This window comes from Chroicocephalus ridibundus, chromosome 7 (genome assembly GCF_963924245.1).
Source record: "Chroicocephalus ridibundus chromosome 7, bChrRid1.1, whole genome shotgun sequence".
In the NCBI taxonomy this organism is placed as follows: domain Eukaryota; kingdom Metazoa; phylum Chordata; class Aves; order Charadriiformes; family Laridae; genus Chroicocephalus; species Chroicocephalus ridibundus.
This window is the reverse complement of record NC_086290.1, coordinates 24067371-24082697: the sequence shown is the minus strand read 5'-3', so window position 1 is coordinate 24082697 and position 15327 is coordinate 24067371. Positions and strand designations below refer to the sequence as shown.

The 15327-nt window shown below is 41.2% G+C and overlaps 1 protein-coding gene across 1 annotated transcript in view; it reads left to right on the top strand.

The window, feature by feature from the left end:
* NDUFA10 (NADH:ubiquinone oxidoreductase subunit A10) overlaps positions 1 to 15327 on the top strand; it is a 41409-nt gene that overhangs the window by 8464 nt on the left and 17618 nt on the right. The window contains exons 6-8 of the mRNA XM_063341874.1: positions 115 to 194; positions 3995 to 4049; positions 11044 to 11129. Of these exons, the coding sequence (XP_063197944.1) occupies positions 115 to 194; positions 3995 to 4049; positions 11044 to 11129 (221 nt within the window). The remainder of the gene's footprint in view (positions 1 to 114; positions 195 to 3994; positions 4050 to 11043; positions 11130 to 15327) is intronic.

Genomic DNA, 15327 nt, shown 5'->3' with positions numbered 1-15327 from the left:
AGAGTGAGCTCTTGGCAGATGGTATATCAGCACCTTCTGATTAGTCTGGAATCTGTGCCGGTGGGGAAAAGAAAGAAAACTAATTTCACAACATTGTTTTCTGTTTGGTTTTAGCCATATGAGAAAAAGGTGTCTCCTGTGTATCTCCAGAACATTGAGGATGCTTACAAGAAAACCTTCTTGCCAGAGATCAGGTTAGCAAACCAAAATGTTTTGTCTCTTAAGTCTTTGAGTAAAAATGTGTGCAAAACCTAAAATCTCTGCTAATATAAGCAAATAAAATCATGTCATGTGAGAAATCCTCCTTGTGCTATGTGGTACAATGTTATGCCCTAATGATGGGGCATTGTGTCCATGGCATAACAACTGTACTTATGTGTAGTTACCTCTGGCGTTTGAGAAGCCTGATGCCAGTGTTAGAATATTGGAAGATTAAAAATGAAGTCTTTTTAGGTGTGAACTTTACAAAGTAATGTTTTTTTGACTCCTTAACAGATTCAGAGTGGGTGGAGTGTTGTGCAGTTGTAAATTCATTGGATTTCATTCATTGACCTACCTAATACGTTGCAAAGCTAATGAGCCCTGATCTGCAGTGTGTTTTTTTTCATCCTGCCCTCTTGGGGCATTGCAACTTTGCTGTCGTGGAGTCAGATACAGGGAAGCATAAAGTTTTTCATATTTAAAAGAGCACTTCAGGAGCAAATCCAGGAATACAGTTTTTCTCTGCAAAAAACGAGTTCTGTCTCCCATTCTGACAGTGTTCTGTATGTGGTTGGTGTTGACACCTTTGCTTCTCTTTCTGTTAGCTTGCAACAGTGGTTGGAGTGCTTTCTTGGACTCATGTCCAAAATGCCACAGCTATAGCTTGGTGTTTGTGTCACCTGAGGAGAGTGTGATGCAATATAAGCTTTTCTCAGGCCTTTTTGGAGAGTTTAGAATTTTTCTCTCCTAAAAACTCCTTTCATTTATCATAGCTTTGGCTAGTTTCTTGGTGGTGGTATGGAGGGAGAGGAGAAAGGCTTTCAGGTAAGGGACTGTTCCCTTTTTCTAGTTCTGTTTCTCCACCTCATGAGGCATATATCTGATAGCCTTCCATGTTTAAAAGGATTTGATGGGCTTGTTGGTGCTGGTAAATAAAGAACGCACTGTTGCCTGCTCTGGAGACTGAAGGTGTTCTTCTCTGGGATCCTTTGTCTTTCTCTAGCTGGGATGCAAGAATGTGTGCACTGTAAACTTGAGATGAGACTACTATAGTTTGCCAGCTATCCCACCTTTTATAAAAGAGCTCTATCAAAAATGAAATTGTCCTAAAAATCTAAAAGTATGTGAATGTAAGCAATCCTGGTCCCTCATAAACAAATAGCTTTCTGTAAGGGGAAGCTCTCAAAGGTCACAGAGCCAGGCCTACTTTACATCAAAACAATCTGTAATTGTGCGAGGTTTGGTGTGTGCATGAAGCTGATTGAGTTTCATTTAAGTCAAAGTAGATCTTCAGGTATATTGTAGCCTGCTTGTTTCCCCTTGTTTCCTTGCTCCATCTCCCAGGGTAAATCTGGGCACTGTCAGCAATTGAACTGGATAACTTCACATTAGGCTTGTCTTTCATACAGCGCAGAAGTTGTTGGTGTGATGTGTGGTCAGCTGCCTCCCAGTGTGTCCCTCACAGGTTAGCGGCTAGCACATGACTCTCTGAAGGAAATGGGGGCTGAGGGTGGGAAGCCTTGGGACTGTCATCCCCCTGGGGGCAAAACTGTTTTGAATTTACTGGTGAGGAGAAAAATACTGCTGCTTCTTTGGATCAAATCGAGCTTCAGAAATACACCGTGGTGTTTAGTGAGGCTAAATCCTAGACCTGGTCCTGCTGTGATTTCAACTCTTTCCCCCTTGTCTGTGCATGGTCAGTAGGCTTGTTAAGCAAGCACCCTCTGGTCGGTGTCCTCATCAGCGGATGGGCTTGCGGTGGCTTGTCAGATCAATCTTCGTGCTTGGCTCTGAAGAAGGATGTCTCTGTCCCCGTGATGTGGGGGAGGCTGTGAATATGTGAAAGTTCAGCTTTGCACCTCTCTGGACCTCACTGATGGCTTGCATGTTGGATAAATGTACAGAAGCTTCAACCGTCTTTAACTGTTTGTTTGCTGGCTCGCAGAGTGATGCCGTGAGCTATACTCAAGCCTGGCTGTTAGTCTCCAGGCAGACTAGGAAGTGTTTGATTCCCTAACTCTTGAGGATGAGCAAAATCTGGTTCAAACAGGCTAAAAAGAGTTATTATAGGCTGTTGAACAAAATCCTACGTACTTTCCATGTTCAAGCTTATGTTTGCTTGTTCCCTTTTCTTGAAATGGAGCAGGAAAATACTCTGTGTTGTTACTTAGCAAAATTCCTGTTACCTTGTTCCATTCAGTTGGAGCAACTTGATGCTGCCTGAGGTGGTGTTTTATAGTGAATGTTTGGCTATCTTAAAATTGGTGTTTCCTTTCTAGTCTGACGTAGTTATGAATGACTTTTAATGTTTCTTTTGATATTGATTTGCGGGCCTGGTGCTGTGGCAGGTATTATCTCATAATTTTGAACAGACAGCTTTTGTTTTTTGCTTGATTTTTCTTTTTGTGGAAAGTCTTCTTGGTTATTCTTTCATATCCGGTGCTGCTTCCACTGAACAGCTCTTTTCTCTTAATAAGAGCCCTAATAATCTGTAGAATATCAAGTGATTTATCTACATTGTTAATGCAGTTGCTAGCATAAGACTCTGGTGAAGTCTGACCTCTCCCTTTGTTTACTGACAGTTGATGTTGGAGCTGTGAGGAGGTGTGCCGTGTTGAAGATGTGAGTAGATGTGTTAAGCTCTCACAGTAGCTCCTTTGAAAGGAGGCTGTTTACTTTCTTTCTGTGACGGAATCGCGTTAGGCTTTCTGCTTTGCTCTCAAGTTGAGAACAAACTCTTTAAGTAGTTCTGCTACTAGGAGCACCAGTTGAGTGACTGCAAGAGCTTGAGGATTTGTAGGAAAAAAGGCATTTTACAAATGAACTTTTTTACCAGAGCTGTTTTGACTGACCAGTGTTAATGCAGATCAGGAACTAGTCTGGACTGCTGCGGTTATAAGTTATTTTGATAATGTGAATACTTAAAGCAACTTAGATGGCCAGCCTTAATCCCGATTAAACTTGAAAGTGGTTGTGCTAAGCAAAAACTCTGCAAATTCTTCTCCATGCTTTTCAGCTTTGTTGCATGGTGTTTGATATACCATACATAGTGAGCATCCATTCTATTTTCTCCTAAGGTTTTGTTAGCTAAGTGAAAGGTCTTCCAGGGCAGCTGGGACAGATTTGGCAACAACTGGTAATGAGGGTGACTGTGCGTATGTAGTAGTGAAACACGTTCATATAGGAACTCCTATCATGGCTCCGCTCTGCAGGTAACTTTTCTACGAAGGCTGCTGTATGAATAAGGGAATCTTGTAACCAGCGAGGTATTACCTGTTTGAAATGTTTTTATACTTACAGACCCCGCTGCCTGTGTTGTATTGGCTCAGCTAGCTCAGTCTTAGTAAATGATGAATGAATGTATTCTTCTCTTAAAAACTACCCGCAGGTATTAATATATTTGTAGAAAGGAAGGTCTGCTGAAGTTCTGGGTTAGACTGATTAAAAACTTCACTAGGCTTCAAATAGATTGGGAAACTGTAATTGAGGCAAATATTCCCGTTAGTGAAATGGAAACAAATTTCATAGGTGGGACTTTTTTTTTGAACTGAAACTATATAGATATCACAGGGCATTTGCCCCTTTTAAAAACAATTTTCCACTAGGAAAGGAGCAACTTGCAGGTCTGATAGGAATTCTATTGCAAGAACTCTGTAAGCATTCTAAAAAATTGTAATGATTCTCATTCTGTGTTTGTGCCATTTAACTTCACTTGTGCTTTATTTTGGAGCAGGGGGGAGAGGATGAGTAGAGCAGTTTTATCTGGGGAGTTCAATTTTTTTCTTCTTTGCAGTGAGACCAGTGAAGTTCTGCAGTACACAGCAACTGAGGCAGAGGATGTGGAGAAGGTAAGAGTTTGCTGCATATATTGACTTTTTTTTAAACTTCCAAGACGAAAATGTAAAGAGAACATGTCCTTAGTTAACTACTTAATGCATTTAGTATCTGTTGCTATGGCAAAGATCTGGGCTGGGTCTGTACTAGAGTATTTTGATGAGTGAATGTCACTTTGTCAGGAGAGTGGAAATCTCAGCCACCTCATCCCTTTTGCCAAGATACCTGCCTGGCTGAGCAAGCAAAGCCCCCCTTTAGGCCACATGATTATCACTAATAACTTTTTTTAGTGTCTCTTGTCCAGTGTAATTTATGCCAGGTGTTTCCATATTTAGTTTGTTTTTCCAAGCAAATCCTGGGCGAGCGGTGGAAGCAATATATCCTGAGTCCTTGCTGGACTGTGCAGTGTTTGGCTGTTAATTCAGCGTCTCTGTTTGAAGTGGCTGGTGGGATGGGCAAGGTTCTGCATAGGTCAGTTTGGGAACTAATGATGTTAACTAAGAGGTGAGTCACCCCCAGCACTCAGCTGAGACTTTGCCTACCAGTGTAAGGTCTGGCTTTTGCCATTGTGCAGCTTCCTATGATCCAGGCTGGTGCACAGGTTCCTATGTGATAAAATACCTGTTTTCTAAAAGCTAGTCATTATTTGATGAGAGCAGAGCTGTTGTAAGCTTTGTAACCCTGGGTTATTCATCTGCATGAGTTAGCATGTGGTATCTAAACTGCAATTTTTTTTTTCTCCAAATGGTTTTGTCAGATGTGTTAGCCCTTAACCAACCCAGATAAATTGCATTCTCATTGCTAGAAATAAGCCATCTCTTATCTGATGGGATTAACTGCTTCTTCCTACTCAACTGTGATATTTTTTTGGAGTAGGTGTAATATATTTGCCTTAATTCAGCAAACATTCTTGCTTATGGAGTGTTACTAGTGGGATAACAGAAGCCTTTTTCTTCCACATTGTTAACTTTTCTCTGTAGCTGCTGTCTCCTGTTGGAAAGAGCAATGAGGTTTTTGTAATTCTGGACAGGTTTGTAGTGCGCCTATTTCAGTTCTAGGGATGACAGTTACATGGTGAATCCCTCACTGGGATTGAATTCTGCAGTAGCAATAATGATCTGAGCTGAACTAAGAACATGTTTTCAGATATGTCTTGCTGACTTTAGTATTTTCATCCTCTGTGTTTCTTGTTTGAAAGCTTTGATAATCCTTCTAGAGACCAGTTAATGTTCTTTCCTCTGTTAGAGGGGAAAAGAAATATGAAGCTGGTTATATTGCATTTTGCTTCAGGAAGTAGTTCCAGACCTTCACACAGCAGTATGTGATTAATTCCTAAATGAGGTGGGAAGAGAGAAGTGGCAGGGTAATTACTTTGAGATGGCAAACTTACCAGTTTGGGGAAGTGTAACAGGCTTTCCCAAATCAGATGCAAAAGGAAAACAGCATCTGGTTTGCTATACCAGCACCATGCCCCAGGTATGGCATTCAGCAGGTAGCAGACCACCGTACTGCATGTAGTTTTTGGGCAGTACTTCCATCTTGCCATGGGATGTGTCTTAGAGCTTTTCCTTGCTAAGCCTCCAAGTCAATGCTTAACTAATGATCCTTAAGCCCAGCCTTGGCATTCATAGCAAGGAAGGTTTCTGACTGCTTACTGCCTTTGTGGAGTTCTTTTTTAAAAAAAAAATAAAAATTTGAATGTTTCTTTGTGTTGCAGGAGGCAGCCTATTACTGGTGTGCTTGCTTGCTGATGGACTGGGTTTGACTGGGATCAAGTTAATTTTCTTTGCAAGACCCCATATGGTGCTGTGTTTTAGATCTAACCAAACAGTGCTGATAATGCACTGGTATTTTAGTGGTTGCTGAGCGGTGCTTGCACAGCATTGAGGCCGTCTCTTGTTTCTCACTCTGCCCCCTGAGATTAGGCTGGGGATGCGCAAGAGGTTTGGGAGGGAACGTGTCCAGGACACCTGACCTGGACTGACCAAAGGGATGTTCCACACCACGTAACGTCATGGTTAGCAATAAAACTGGGGGAAGGTTTTTTTCCAAACTAGCGGTTGCCGAGAGCAGCCCTGGGAGCAAGGGGCTGGAAGATCTCCCGTATCCTTGAGCTTTGTTCCTGCTGTTGGAGTTAGTGATGAATCTGTTCCAGTTGAAGTCTGCAGTAAGATCTCCTCTCCTAAGCCTGACTTTGTTCAGAGGAATGGTGTGGATTTTAGTTGTCTCTGTACGTTACAATAGCCTGCACCTAGTATCCTCATGTTCCCACGTGAAAGCTTTGTGAAGCAGAAAATACTGATAAGGACTTTCCTGGTCCCAAAGATTTAATCCCCATCGAGTGCATTGCTGTGAATTTCTAGGCCTTTTAGTTCCCTGTATGAGAATATGGTTGTACGCTCCATTTTGGGTCCTCCCCTGTCGTGGCTGGATTTCTGTCTGCTCACGGACTTGATAATAGAGGTTATCATTATTAACCAGTAGACGTGTGAGGCAGTTTGAGTTTTTACCCACAAGAAGGGCTGGTGGCTTCAGTGTGACAGCAAATAAAGTTCACTGTGAAATCACACTTCAAGGAGGAAACTGCTTCCATTTGGAGTACTGCATAATTTCTAAAATCTTTGAGGTGGTTTTGGAAGCTTCAAAAAAACCGAAGGCCATTCCCTTTGTTCTCAGATGAACTGTATTTATGCAGATAGCTACCTGCAACCTTCACCAGCTGACAATTGTGACATGTATCATTTTCAGGAAGGGAAAAAAAATGACTGAAGGGGGTTAAACCTTCCAAACTTGTCTTAGTCCTGAAATTGCTGTTTCCAAATAGCTCTTGAATCTCTGAGGTTTCAGTCTTGTGAGTACCCCTGTGAAAAATCAAGAACGCAGCCTCCTTGTTGTCATATGCATAAAAATAAAGTATTACTGAAGTGCTAGCAGGATAGGGGTGCCCTTGCTTCTGTGGTAGATAAAGCATAGAGCAGCTGGAAGGCACTCCTCGTCGAAGTTCACACACTTGCAATCACAGTGAAGATTGCGCGTTGCAGTGAGAAGCCTTCTCTGTGGCAAGAAGGATAGCATCCCAGGTAGATTATATATATTTTTTTTTTTTTAGGGACAAAAATAGTGAAATGGGAAGATGCTGAAATGAACAAAAATACCAAGGTCAGGGCGTGGATGAGAATATTGAGCAATTATAGTCAGTTTTTCAGGGTATCATCAAGGTTAACAAGATCTGAGAACCCTGGTGTTTCAAGAAAGTAACCACAGATGTTTGGCAGAAGAAATAAGAGAAAGCTGGGATGGAGGGATTATTTGCTTGTTTTCTCCCTATCCCTCTCTGAGCATGTACTGAAGTGGTCACTTCCTCCCTAGATTTTTTTTGTAGTAAAACCCATTGCTGGAGATTTTATTTTAATCCTGTAAATCAAGGCTTAAAGTCAGTCTAAACCTCTTATCGCTCAAGTAGAGAGTCTACCATGCTCAGCAATCTTGTCATCACTGCACATAAGGTCATCAGTATGCACCGATGTAGTTCTCGGTTGGACAAATCTGGACTAGAGGAAGGATTATTATTTTGAAGTCAAAGTACAAGATAGTATAATTTTCACTGTTAGATGTTATAGAGATTGGTACTCTTTCCACATCAAAGAATAAAGTTGTTTTTTTTCCCCTTCTGTTCAGAGTCAGTTTGTTTGCAATGAAATAGTTGAAATTTGTAAATAAGGGTTGGCAGGAGGGATTTGGTTTTGGTTTGTTGGGTGTTTGTTTAGAGGTGTGTCCTGTTGATAGAGAGCAATGTTTAACTGTTACCTGGCTTCAATCTACAGATTATTTGCTATATGATTTGGGAGCTTAATGTTTTTTATGACCTTATAGTTAAATAGCTTTTGATTTCCTCATAGCAGACACACACAACTTAGAAATGACTTGTTTCTGAAGTGTGTTTTAAAAAGATCAGTTGGGATTTAATATTGTAATTTACATTGGTTGTAGTGGCTAAAGGACGTTGTAAGTGCCGAAATGAGCTTCGTTAGGGTGTTTCAGACTGCTTTTACATGAGGATAATACTGGGAATAGCAAGCTAGCTGATGTTTGTTAAAAAAATTTTTTTTTTTTAAAGCACCCTGGTCTTAGTGGGTGGTGTTAGAACCCACGGCAGGGGGTGTTAAAACTAGGTGATCTTTAAGGTCCCTTCTAACCTGAACCATTCTATGATTCTATATTAAAAAAGGGGTGGGGGTAGAAAGGAAATAACTTAAGAACTTAACCAAAATTGTTTCAGTTCCTCTGTGCTTGTGAACAGTGTTTTGTATTATGTATTGGTTTTATTCAGTGTCACCAGCTTGCATAAACTGGAGGTGGTGGTGAGGATGGGAGGCTGCTGACAGACCGGCTTTGTGCCGCGTCCTTTGTCGGTGCAGAAGTGAAAGGCTCCGGAGCTAGCCTGCATGGATTTTGCAGTTGTAGGTGCTGGATGTGGGCTGAACTCTGTAGGGTTGTAGGCTGTATTGCTCCTTGTTTCCATCTCTTGCTTGAAGAAACAACCTGCGAGGAAGGAGTTTGGGGAGAAGTCAGCCGACAGAGCTACCCATCGGGGTTTGCTGTCTTTGTCCCCAGAAACGATACCAACAAGAACAGCATCACCTTCTGCTGCCCACTGCCCCCCAGCTCTTCCAGCAGCAGCACTCACCAGATCGCTGTGAAACAAGCCTAGAAATCGTAAGCTGTTCATATTGGCTTAGTTGCAAAGATTACGGAAAGGGACCTCATTACTGAAAACCGTTTTTTCTAAATCCTACTATGCTCTGCAGTATATTAAGACCTGATCTCTTCTGGACATTATTACAAGTTACGCTGCGATCAGGTTTAAATCATTCATTTGCTGCTAATCCCCAGGGAGTGCCAGGGTATTCCTTATAAATTAAGAAGTAGCTCTTCTAGCCTGGTCGGGAGGCTGATACCATTGTTAACGAGCTGCTGAGAGAGACATCTTCTGATATGGTAATAAGAGTGTGCAAAACTAATTTGGATACAGATTTCTTTTTCCCTGCAACATATTTTTGTGCCCTGTTGAACTCTATTATTAGTCCTGTCATCATCGACGATGGGGAGTTTCCAAAGTTTTCCTGTGGAGTAGAGAAGTAATTGTTTTTGTATAGCTAATGGGAAGTATGGCGGAGGTTCAGCCTTTCAATCAAATAATTGAAATAAATAATGAGTATTTGAAATAAGTTTCCATACACCTTTCTTCTTCTTTACATCTTTGAATGCTTATCTTAGGGAGTTGTTACAGCAGTTTGGCAGGAAGAAGCAGTTTCTAAATACAATTTTGAAAACTCTTCTAAATATCTGTAGTGCAGTTTTCTGTAGTGTTTTCTGAAGACTGAAATATCATTCCATCAACAGGTGGATTTCTTGACTGTTTTCTTTATATGAAAAGTAGGTTTCCTATACACTCAGCTACAGTATCTGGTTGGCCAACCTTGCCTCTTTGTAAGAGATCAAAAAAGGATAAAGAACATCAAAACTTGCTTGGAGTTTTAAATACGCTTTGGTGATGTCATGTCAACCCTATATTTTTAAGTCTTTATCAGCAAAATTAGTCTTTAAGAAATATGAATGCCTCAAGGAAAATGATCATGCAGTCATATCTAAGCCATTATTTCTTACCAAAAGAACATGATACTGGTAATAGAGTGGACCTTTATAGTCAAAACTACTTTGTAATAGCACTTTTTTATTGCCTTTTAAGTGGTAATAGATAGGATTTAGTGTTTGCTATGACTTCAGGGAATAATTATAGTGGATTTAATGTAAAGAATAGAAGTGTTTCTCATTTATTATTCTATCAGTTGCTTTATTACTGGCATCTGTTTACTTGTTGTCAATGGATTGACAGTGCATCATCAGGATTTTGGTTCTGACCTCAGAGCTTTATCCTTTCCTTCTGGAAAAGGCCTCTGAAAAGTGGTGTTTGGAGCTGTAACAGTCCACTCCTTTCCAGATTGCTTCAAGGTACTATCTCCACCTCATCATGCACCTTAAGTGCATCTTCCCGACACTAGTTTGGGTTTCCTTCAGAACTAGTCAGTCATGTGTGATACCCTCAGGCTTGTTAAGCAATTACCCAGTGGACCAGCAAAAATCTGTTTTCTGACGGAGCCAGCCTGTAAATGAAGCTCAAACATGGGATTGATAAGCTTGGGGATGCTGGAGGAGTGATTTGCTGAGCTGGTGGTACTTGTTTAAATGATTCTGGATGGAGCTGTGAGTTTTACCATTCCTTTCTGCGTGGGGTGCATGCATGCATGGGTAGGTCTTGATGATCAATCAAACTGGGAGCCTTTGGACTTCTGTCAGTATGGCTACTTCAAGGGTGTTTGAATTTTCCAGCCTCAAACTTGCCTTGGTTTCTCTGATGTGACCCACACACAGCAAGACCAAGAGGCAATTGCCACAATTGCTCCTCAACCTGTGTCAGTCTGCCACTAAACCATTTTGAAAAAAAAAAAAATAAATAAAGGCTTCCTATGTAGCACGATGGTTTTTGTTTGCAACAAAACAGGGTAAAATTTAGACTTATTTCCATTTCTTCTTTATTCTGCTTTAGAGGTGGGGTTGTACCTTCTTTCTTCCTTTCAGCCCCAACAGCAGGTGGAGGAAGAGCGCCTTGGATCAGGGAAGAATTTGAGGCACCTCTCATCTGACTTACTCCCTGCCGTCCTCTGTTTACCAAGGCTGAACACATGAGGAACGTCAGAGCTGGCTCCCACATGTTTCCCCAGTGCTTATGGCAGGGCCACGACCTCCAGAAATGTGATGATAATATGTTAGCTCTAAACATTTGCATTGTTAGTACAGATTTAGCAGTGAAGCCTTTTTTCTGGGTGCCTTGTTTAAAAATAATTGTGATTTCATTGATTTGGGGGGCGTGTTCATTGATTTTTTTGGATGTTCTGGTCAAACCACCACTTAGTGTGATTTTTTTTTTTTTTTGTCTTCTGATTCCAGGTAATTGAAGATATTGAGTACCTGAAGTTTGACAAGGGGCCATGGCTGGAGCAGGATGATGTTTCTTTCCATCATTTGAGACTTTAGTAAGTATCATGTCTTCCACTAACTGAATGTCACTTAGCATCAGATCTGAGATGGTTAAAGCCTTGACTTTTTTAAGGTATGTTTATATTTGTACTCTGACTTGGTTGGTGGTTGTTATGGTTTTTTTGGTCAGAAGTCAGCAGTGTGATAGCAGACTTTGGTAATATTAGTGCTTGGCACTAATACAGTGTGGTGTTTTGCTGCTGCTAATAACTGATTAGACAAGAGACTCCAGATGTATAGATTCCGTTAATGAAGGGAAAGAACTCTCCAGGCACTTCCTAAGTGCTGTGACCTGTGGGTCTGACTTTGGGAATGTATTTTTGTGAGTACTTCTGTTCCTGGGTGATCACAAAACCCATTTCATTTTAAAACAGAGGATTTATGCAGTTGGCCTGGTGGTTTCTCTGCTGCACTGGCAGCATGATATCCTTCAGCAAAGCTTGTTGACAGAGTGGCCTTGTAGCAAGCTTTATATGTGGCACTGTTTAGATTGGCTCTGTTTAGAGCGTTTTCGTCTAAAACTAGACTAGTTTCCTATGCTGTCTGCTTTCAAATATCTTCACAGCAGTCAAGATGCTGGCTGAACAGGGTGGAAAAGGAAACAGGCAAACTTGGGTGACTGCTCAAAAAGTCCTTTTTTCCTCCTTTTCCCAGACTCCCAGTAAATAATCCTACATAGAAGCTTTAATCCTAGTTCACAGGATGAAGTATTGCAGTTCTGTCATTCTCTATAACAACAAGGGGGATTGTAAATGATAATAATCTAAGGCTGGTTTTGTTGTTGTTAAAGATCCTTGTCTGTCTTAATTGGATATGAAGAGATCAAACTCAGATAGTGGCAAGTGCCTTGCTGGAACAGAATCAGATTTGATTATAATAATTCTTTGCAAGTACTCCCTGATTATCTATCCTCCAGTTCAGCTGTGGAGTGCTACTGGTGGGGCTGCATGTGTTCCCAGGTCAATGCTGAAAAGAGGTAACCCTCCAAACTCCAAAAGATAAGAACCCAAACCATTGATGTGTATGTAAAGTGAAATCAGACCTAAGCTTTTATACATGTTGCAGATGAAGCATGAGAAGTGCCACTCTGAAGTCATGTTGATGAACAAAGTATTCTCTGGATAACCCTGTAGGAAGAATATATCTGTAGTTGTGAAACTATTAACAGGGATAACCTTGCACTGAAGTGAGACAAGCTTCCCGTTTTGCTGGAACATCATCTTTAGACTGAATGTGCAGGTAGTAAGTGCAGTTCAGTTACTGCATTTTTAAAAAAAAATAAAAATTAAGAGTTATATTCTTGTCATTAATTTCAGTTTTTCTCACAGGACAATAGGAACTGGTATTTTTTAAAATTGAATATCTGCCTTTGTATTTTTGTCTTTGTTGTGACAGGCATTTGAGTTGTAAGTTAAACTGGTTTGAGGTTGTGGTTTTGTGTTTTCTTTTTTTTTTTTTGCAGGCTTCTGGTATTCTTTGCCTCTTAGTCTTCTGTGCTGTTACTTCAGATGCCTCCTAAAATTAGAGCTAGTGTTTCTTTTCTATGGCCCTTCTATCAAGGGATGAAGACAGATCACAGAAGAGCGGTGTTGCATGGGGTTTAAGAAAAAAGTCATGATTTGGGTGCCCTTTAAGTATCTAAGAAGAGATTTCTTCATGTATTAAAGGATAGCATCTAGTGACTTAGACCCTGCAAAACTATCAATCAGATTTCCTTAAAAGAGAAAATACAATTAGGTTTCTTGTTTTCCCAGAGCTTCACAGTAGTACAGATATTAAGAATGGGTTATTAATTGCAGAGTGTAGGAGGGAGTTAAAGGAAAGCATACGCTTACAGAGCAGTCTATTAAGGTATTGTATGAAAATTGTACTTTGCAGCTGAAGAAGGGAATAAATTGCATTGTGAAGGATTCAATTTTTCATTGAAGCCTGGGGGAGGGTGAGAGGGTCTCCTGTACAAGGTTCTTGTCATTGTAGATAATGTAAAATAATTTCTTCTGTTGGCAGCATGTTTCAAGGTCTTGCAATGGAACAAACTGCTAATTTAAATGTTATGGTTTGAGTTTTTCTGTTTCCCCTTGCCTTCAGAATAGCATTATCAAGATAGCATTTGTATTCGGACAGATGATGAATGTGCTCAGTGTTTGCTTTGAGTCTTCATTTGGTGTTGGGGGATTCAGGCATTGATCAAATGTGGAACGACAGATCCTGTGCCGATTTTGCACTCATGCCTTGCTCAGATGAATGAGGAAATTGTGGGCAATATGTTGGGCAGCCTGGGAAGGGCACCTTTATCATGCTTTATAAAAATGCGTAGGTTTGGACATAATCTTTTCTCGTGTTAACTCCATAAGTGCAGGACAGACATGAGTCTCCTGTCTCAGCTTGCATGAACTTCACTCATGAAAACATGTCAGAGTGTCAGAGGATGAATGCGTAAGGACCCAATGAACACTGCAGGGAGTCTGCTGTATGTCTTCAGGGTTGGAATTGCCTCCCAGAGCATTAAATGCCAAACTCGGCTGCTAGTGCATGAATGTTAAAGCTGATGCTTTCCTCACTTTCTCCAGTGCCTAAGTAGAAAAGAACTTGTGATACCCAGCCTTCTGCAGATTTTCAGGTGTCCCATGCGTACATTAATTCTTCCTTTTGGGAAGAGTTCTTTTAGCATGTTCCTTGTGGGCTGCCTTTTCTGTATGCTGGCACAGGCTGCCCTCTCGCGGGTGTTTCTGGAAGGCTGCAGTAGGTATTTGTCTGTATTTCCATCTGCAATTGCTTCCTTCGCTGACCTCCCAGCGTTTTGCACAGCCCACTCATTCTGACTGGGCTGTCCCAGATCTGGTGCTGGCAGAGAGCAGCACGCTCTGACCGGGCCATCATCCCACTCCAGGGCTGGCTTTCCTGCTGGCACTCTTACCTCTGCCACCCTCAGCTTGTACCGGCATGTCTGGGAGAAGGCGGTTGATGGGCAGGAGTGAGGATAACTTTTTTTATTGCATGTATATAGGGTGTAATGCACGGAAATGCTAGCAGGGCCTCTGACTACTTTGGTGACGTAAATAAGCTAATCAAACCAGTGAGCTGCACCTCTGTAAAATCAGTTGCATAATGATACTTTTATCTCCCTGCCTTGCCCTCAAATATTCTCTCCTTGCCCTAACAGAGTAGTGTGGTTGTGGGACTGAGGCATGTCTTGGTAAAAGGTTAAAAACATCTATATTTGAGTGTATGCAAGCTGGAGGGATCTCCCAGAGGATGCTCTCCACTTCTTCCCTTCCTCTCCAAGCACTGTGTCCAACAGAAACCATTTTGCTGGCTTTCTGAAATGTCTCAAGGAGTTCCTATGTTGCCACTACACTGTCTCAAGCATATTTTTATCTGTGCGCTTCCCAGTGAGATTGTGTGAATGTCTACACACATTGCAGAATAAATAATGTTTTGGAAGAAGAGCTGTAGTTTGTGTAACGTTGCCTATGTTACTTTACCAGCTGGTGGGGGGAGTTTGCTGCATTTGACTTGTTTCATCAGACAAGTCCGCGGTTAAATCTGTTACATCCTCACAGCTCCTTCAGAATTTGCTAGAGCAAAACATATTTTGTGTGGACAAATCTTTGGCTTTTTTCAGCCACCACTAATGCAATTTTAAAAAAGATAGGTATCGGCATTTGTTTTACTGTGATGAAAAGGGGATCTCTTTCTCTTTGGAAACAATCTAGCTATGAAATAGTTTGCCATGCTCATTTGTTCAGTTTTGTTCTTTAATAATTTAGTGTGCCACAAATGCTGTGTCGTAAACCCTCTAGTATTGTATTTGGCTGGACATCAGACATATATTTTGAGGTGGTTACTGACAGACCTTGTATGTGCAGTAACTAGTAATTTCGAAGTTTTCTCAACATTTGTTTGCTGCTTGGAGCTATTGCTAATCCCAGAGTCTGGCGCCTACTGCCCTTCTAATCGTTTTGCTCTGGTTTAATGAAATGTTGCATGCTTAGCAAAGGGAAGCAGTGTCCATGTTTGAATATCTGTCTTGTCTGGTTTCAAATAGCAGGACTAGAAGTGCTTGCAAGAGGTGTACTGGACATGTCTTTGAAACTTTTTGTCACAGAGACTCCAAAACCTTATATAAACCATCAATTGTGAAACTTCTGGCGCTATTAACTGCTTCCTTCAGCACCTTACTTCTCTGTTGCT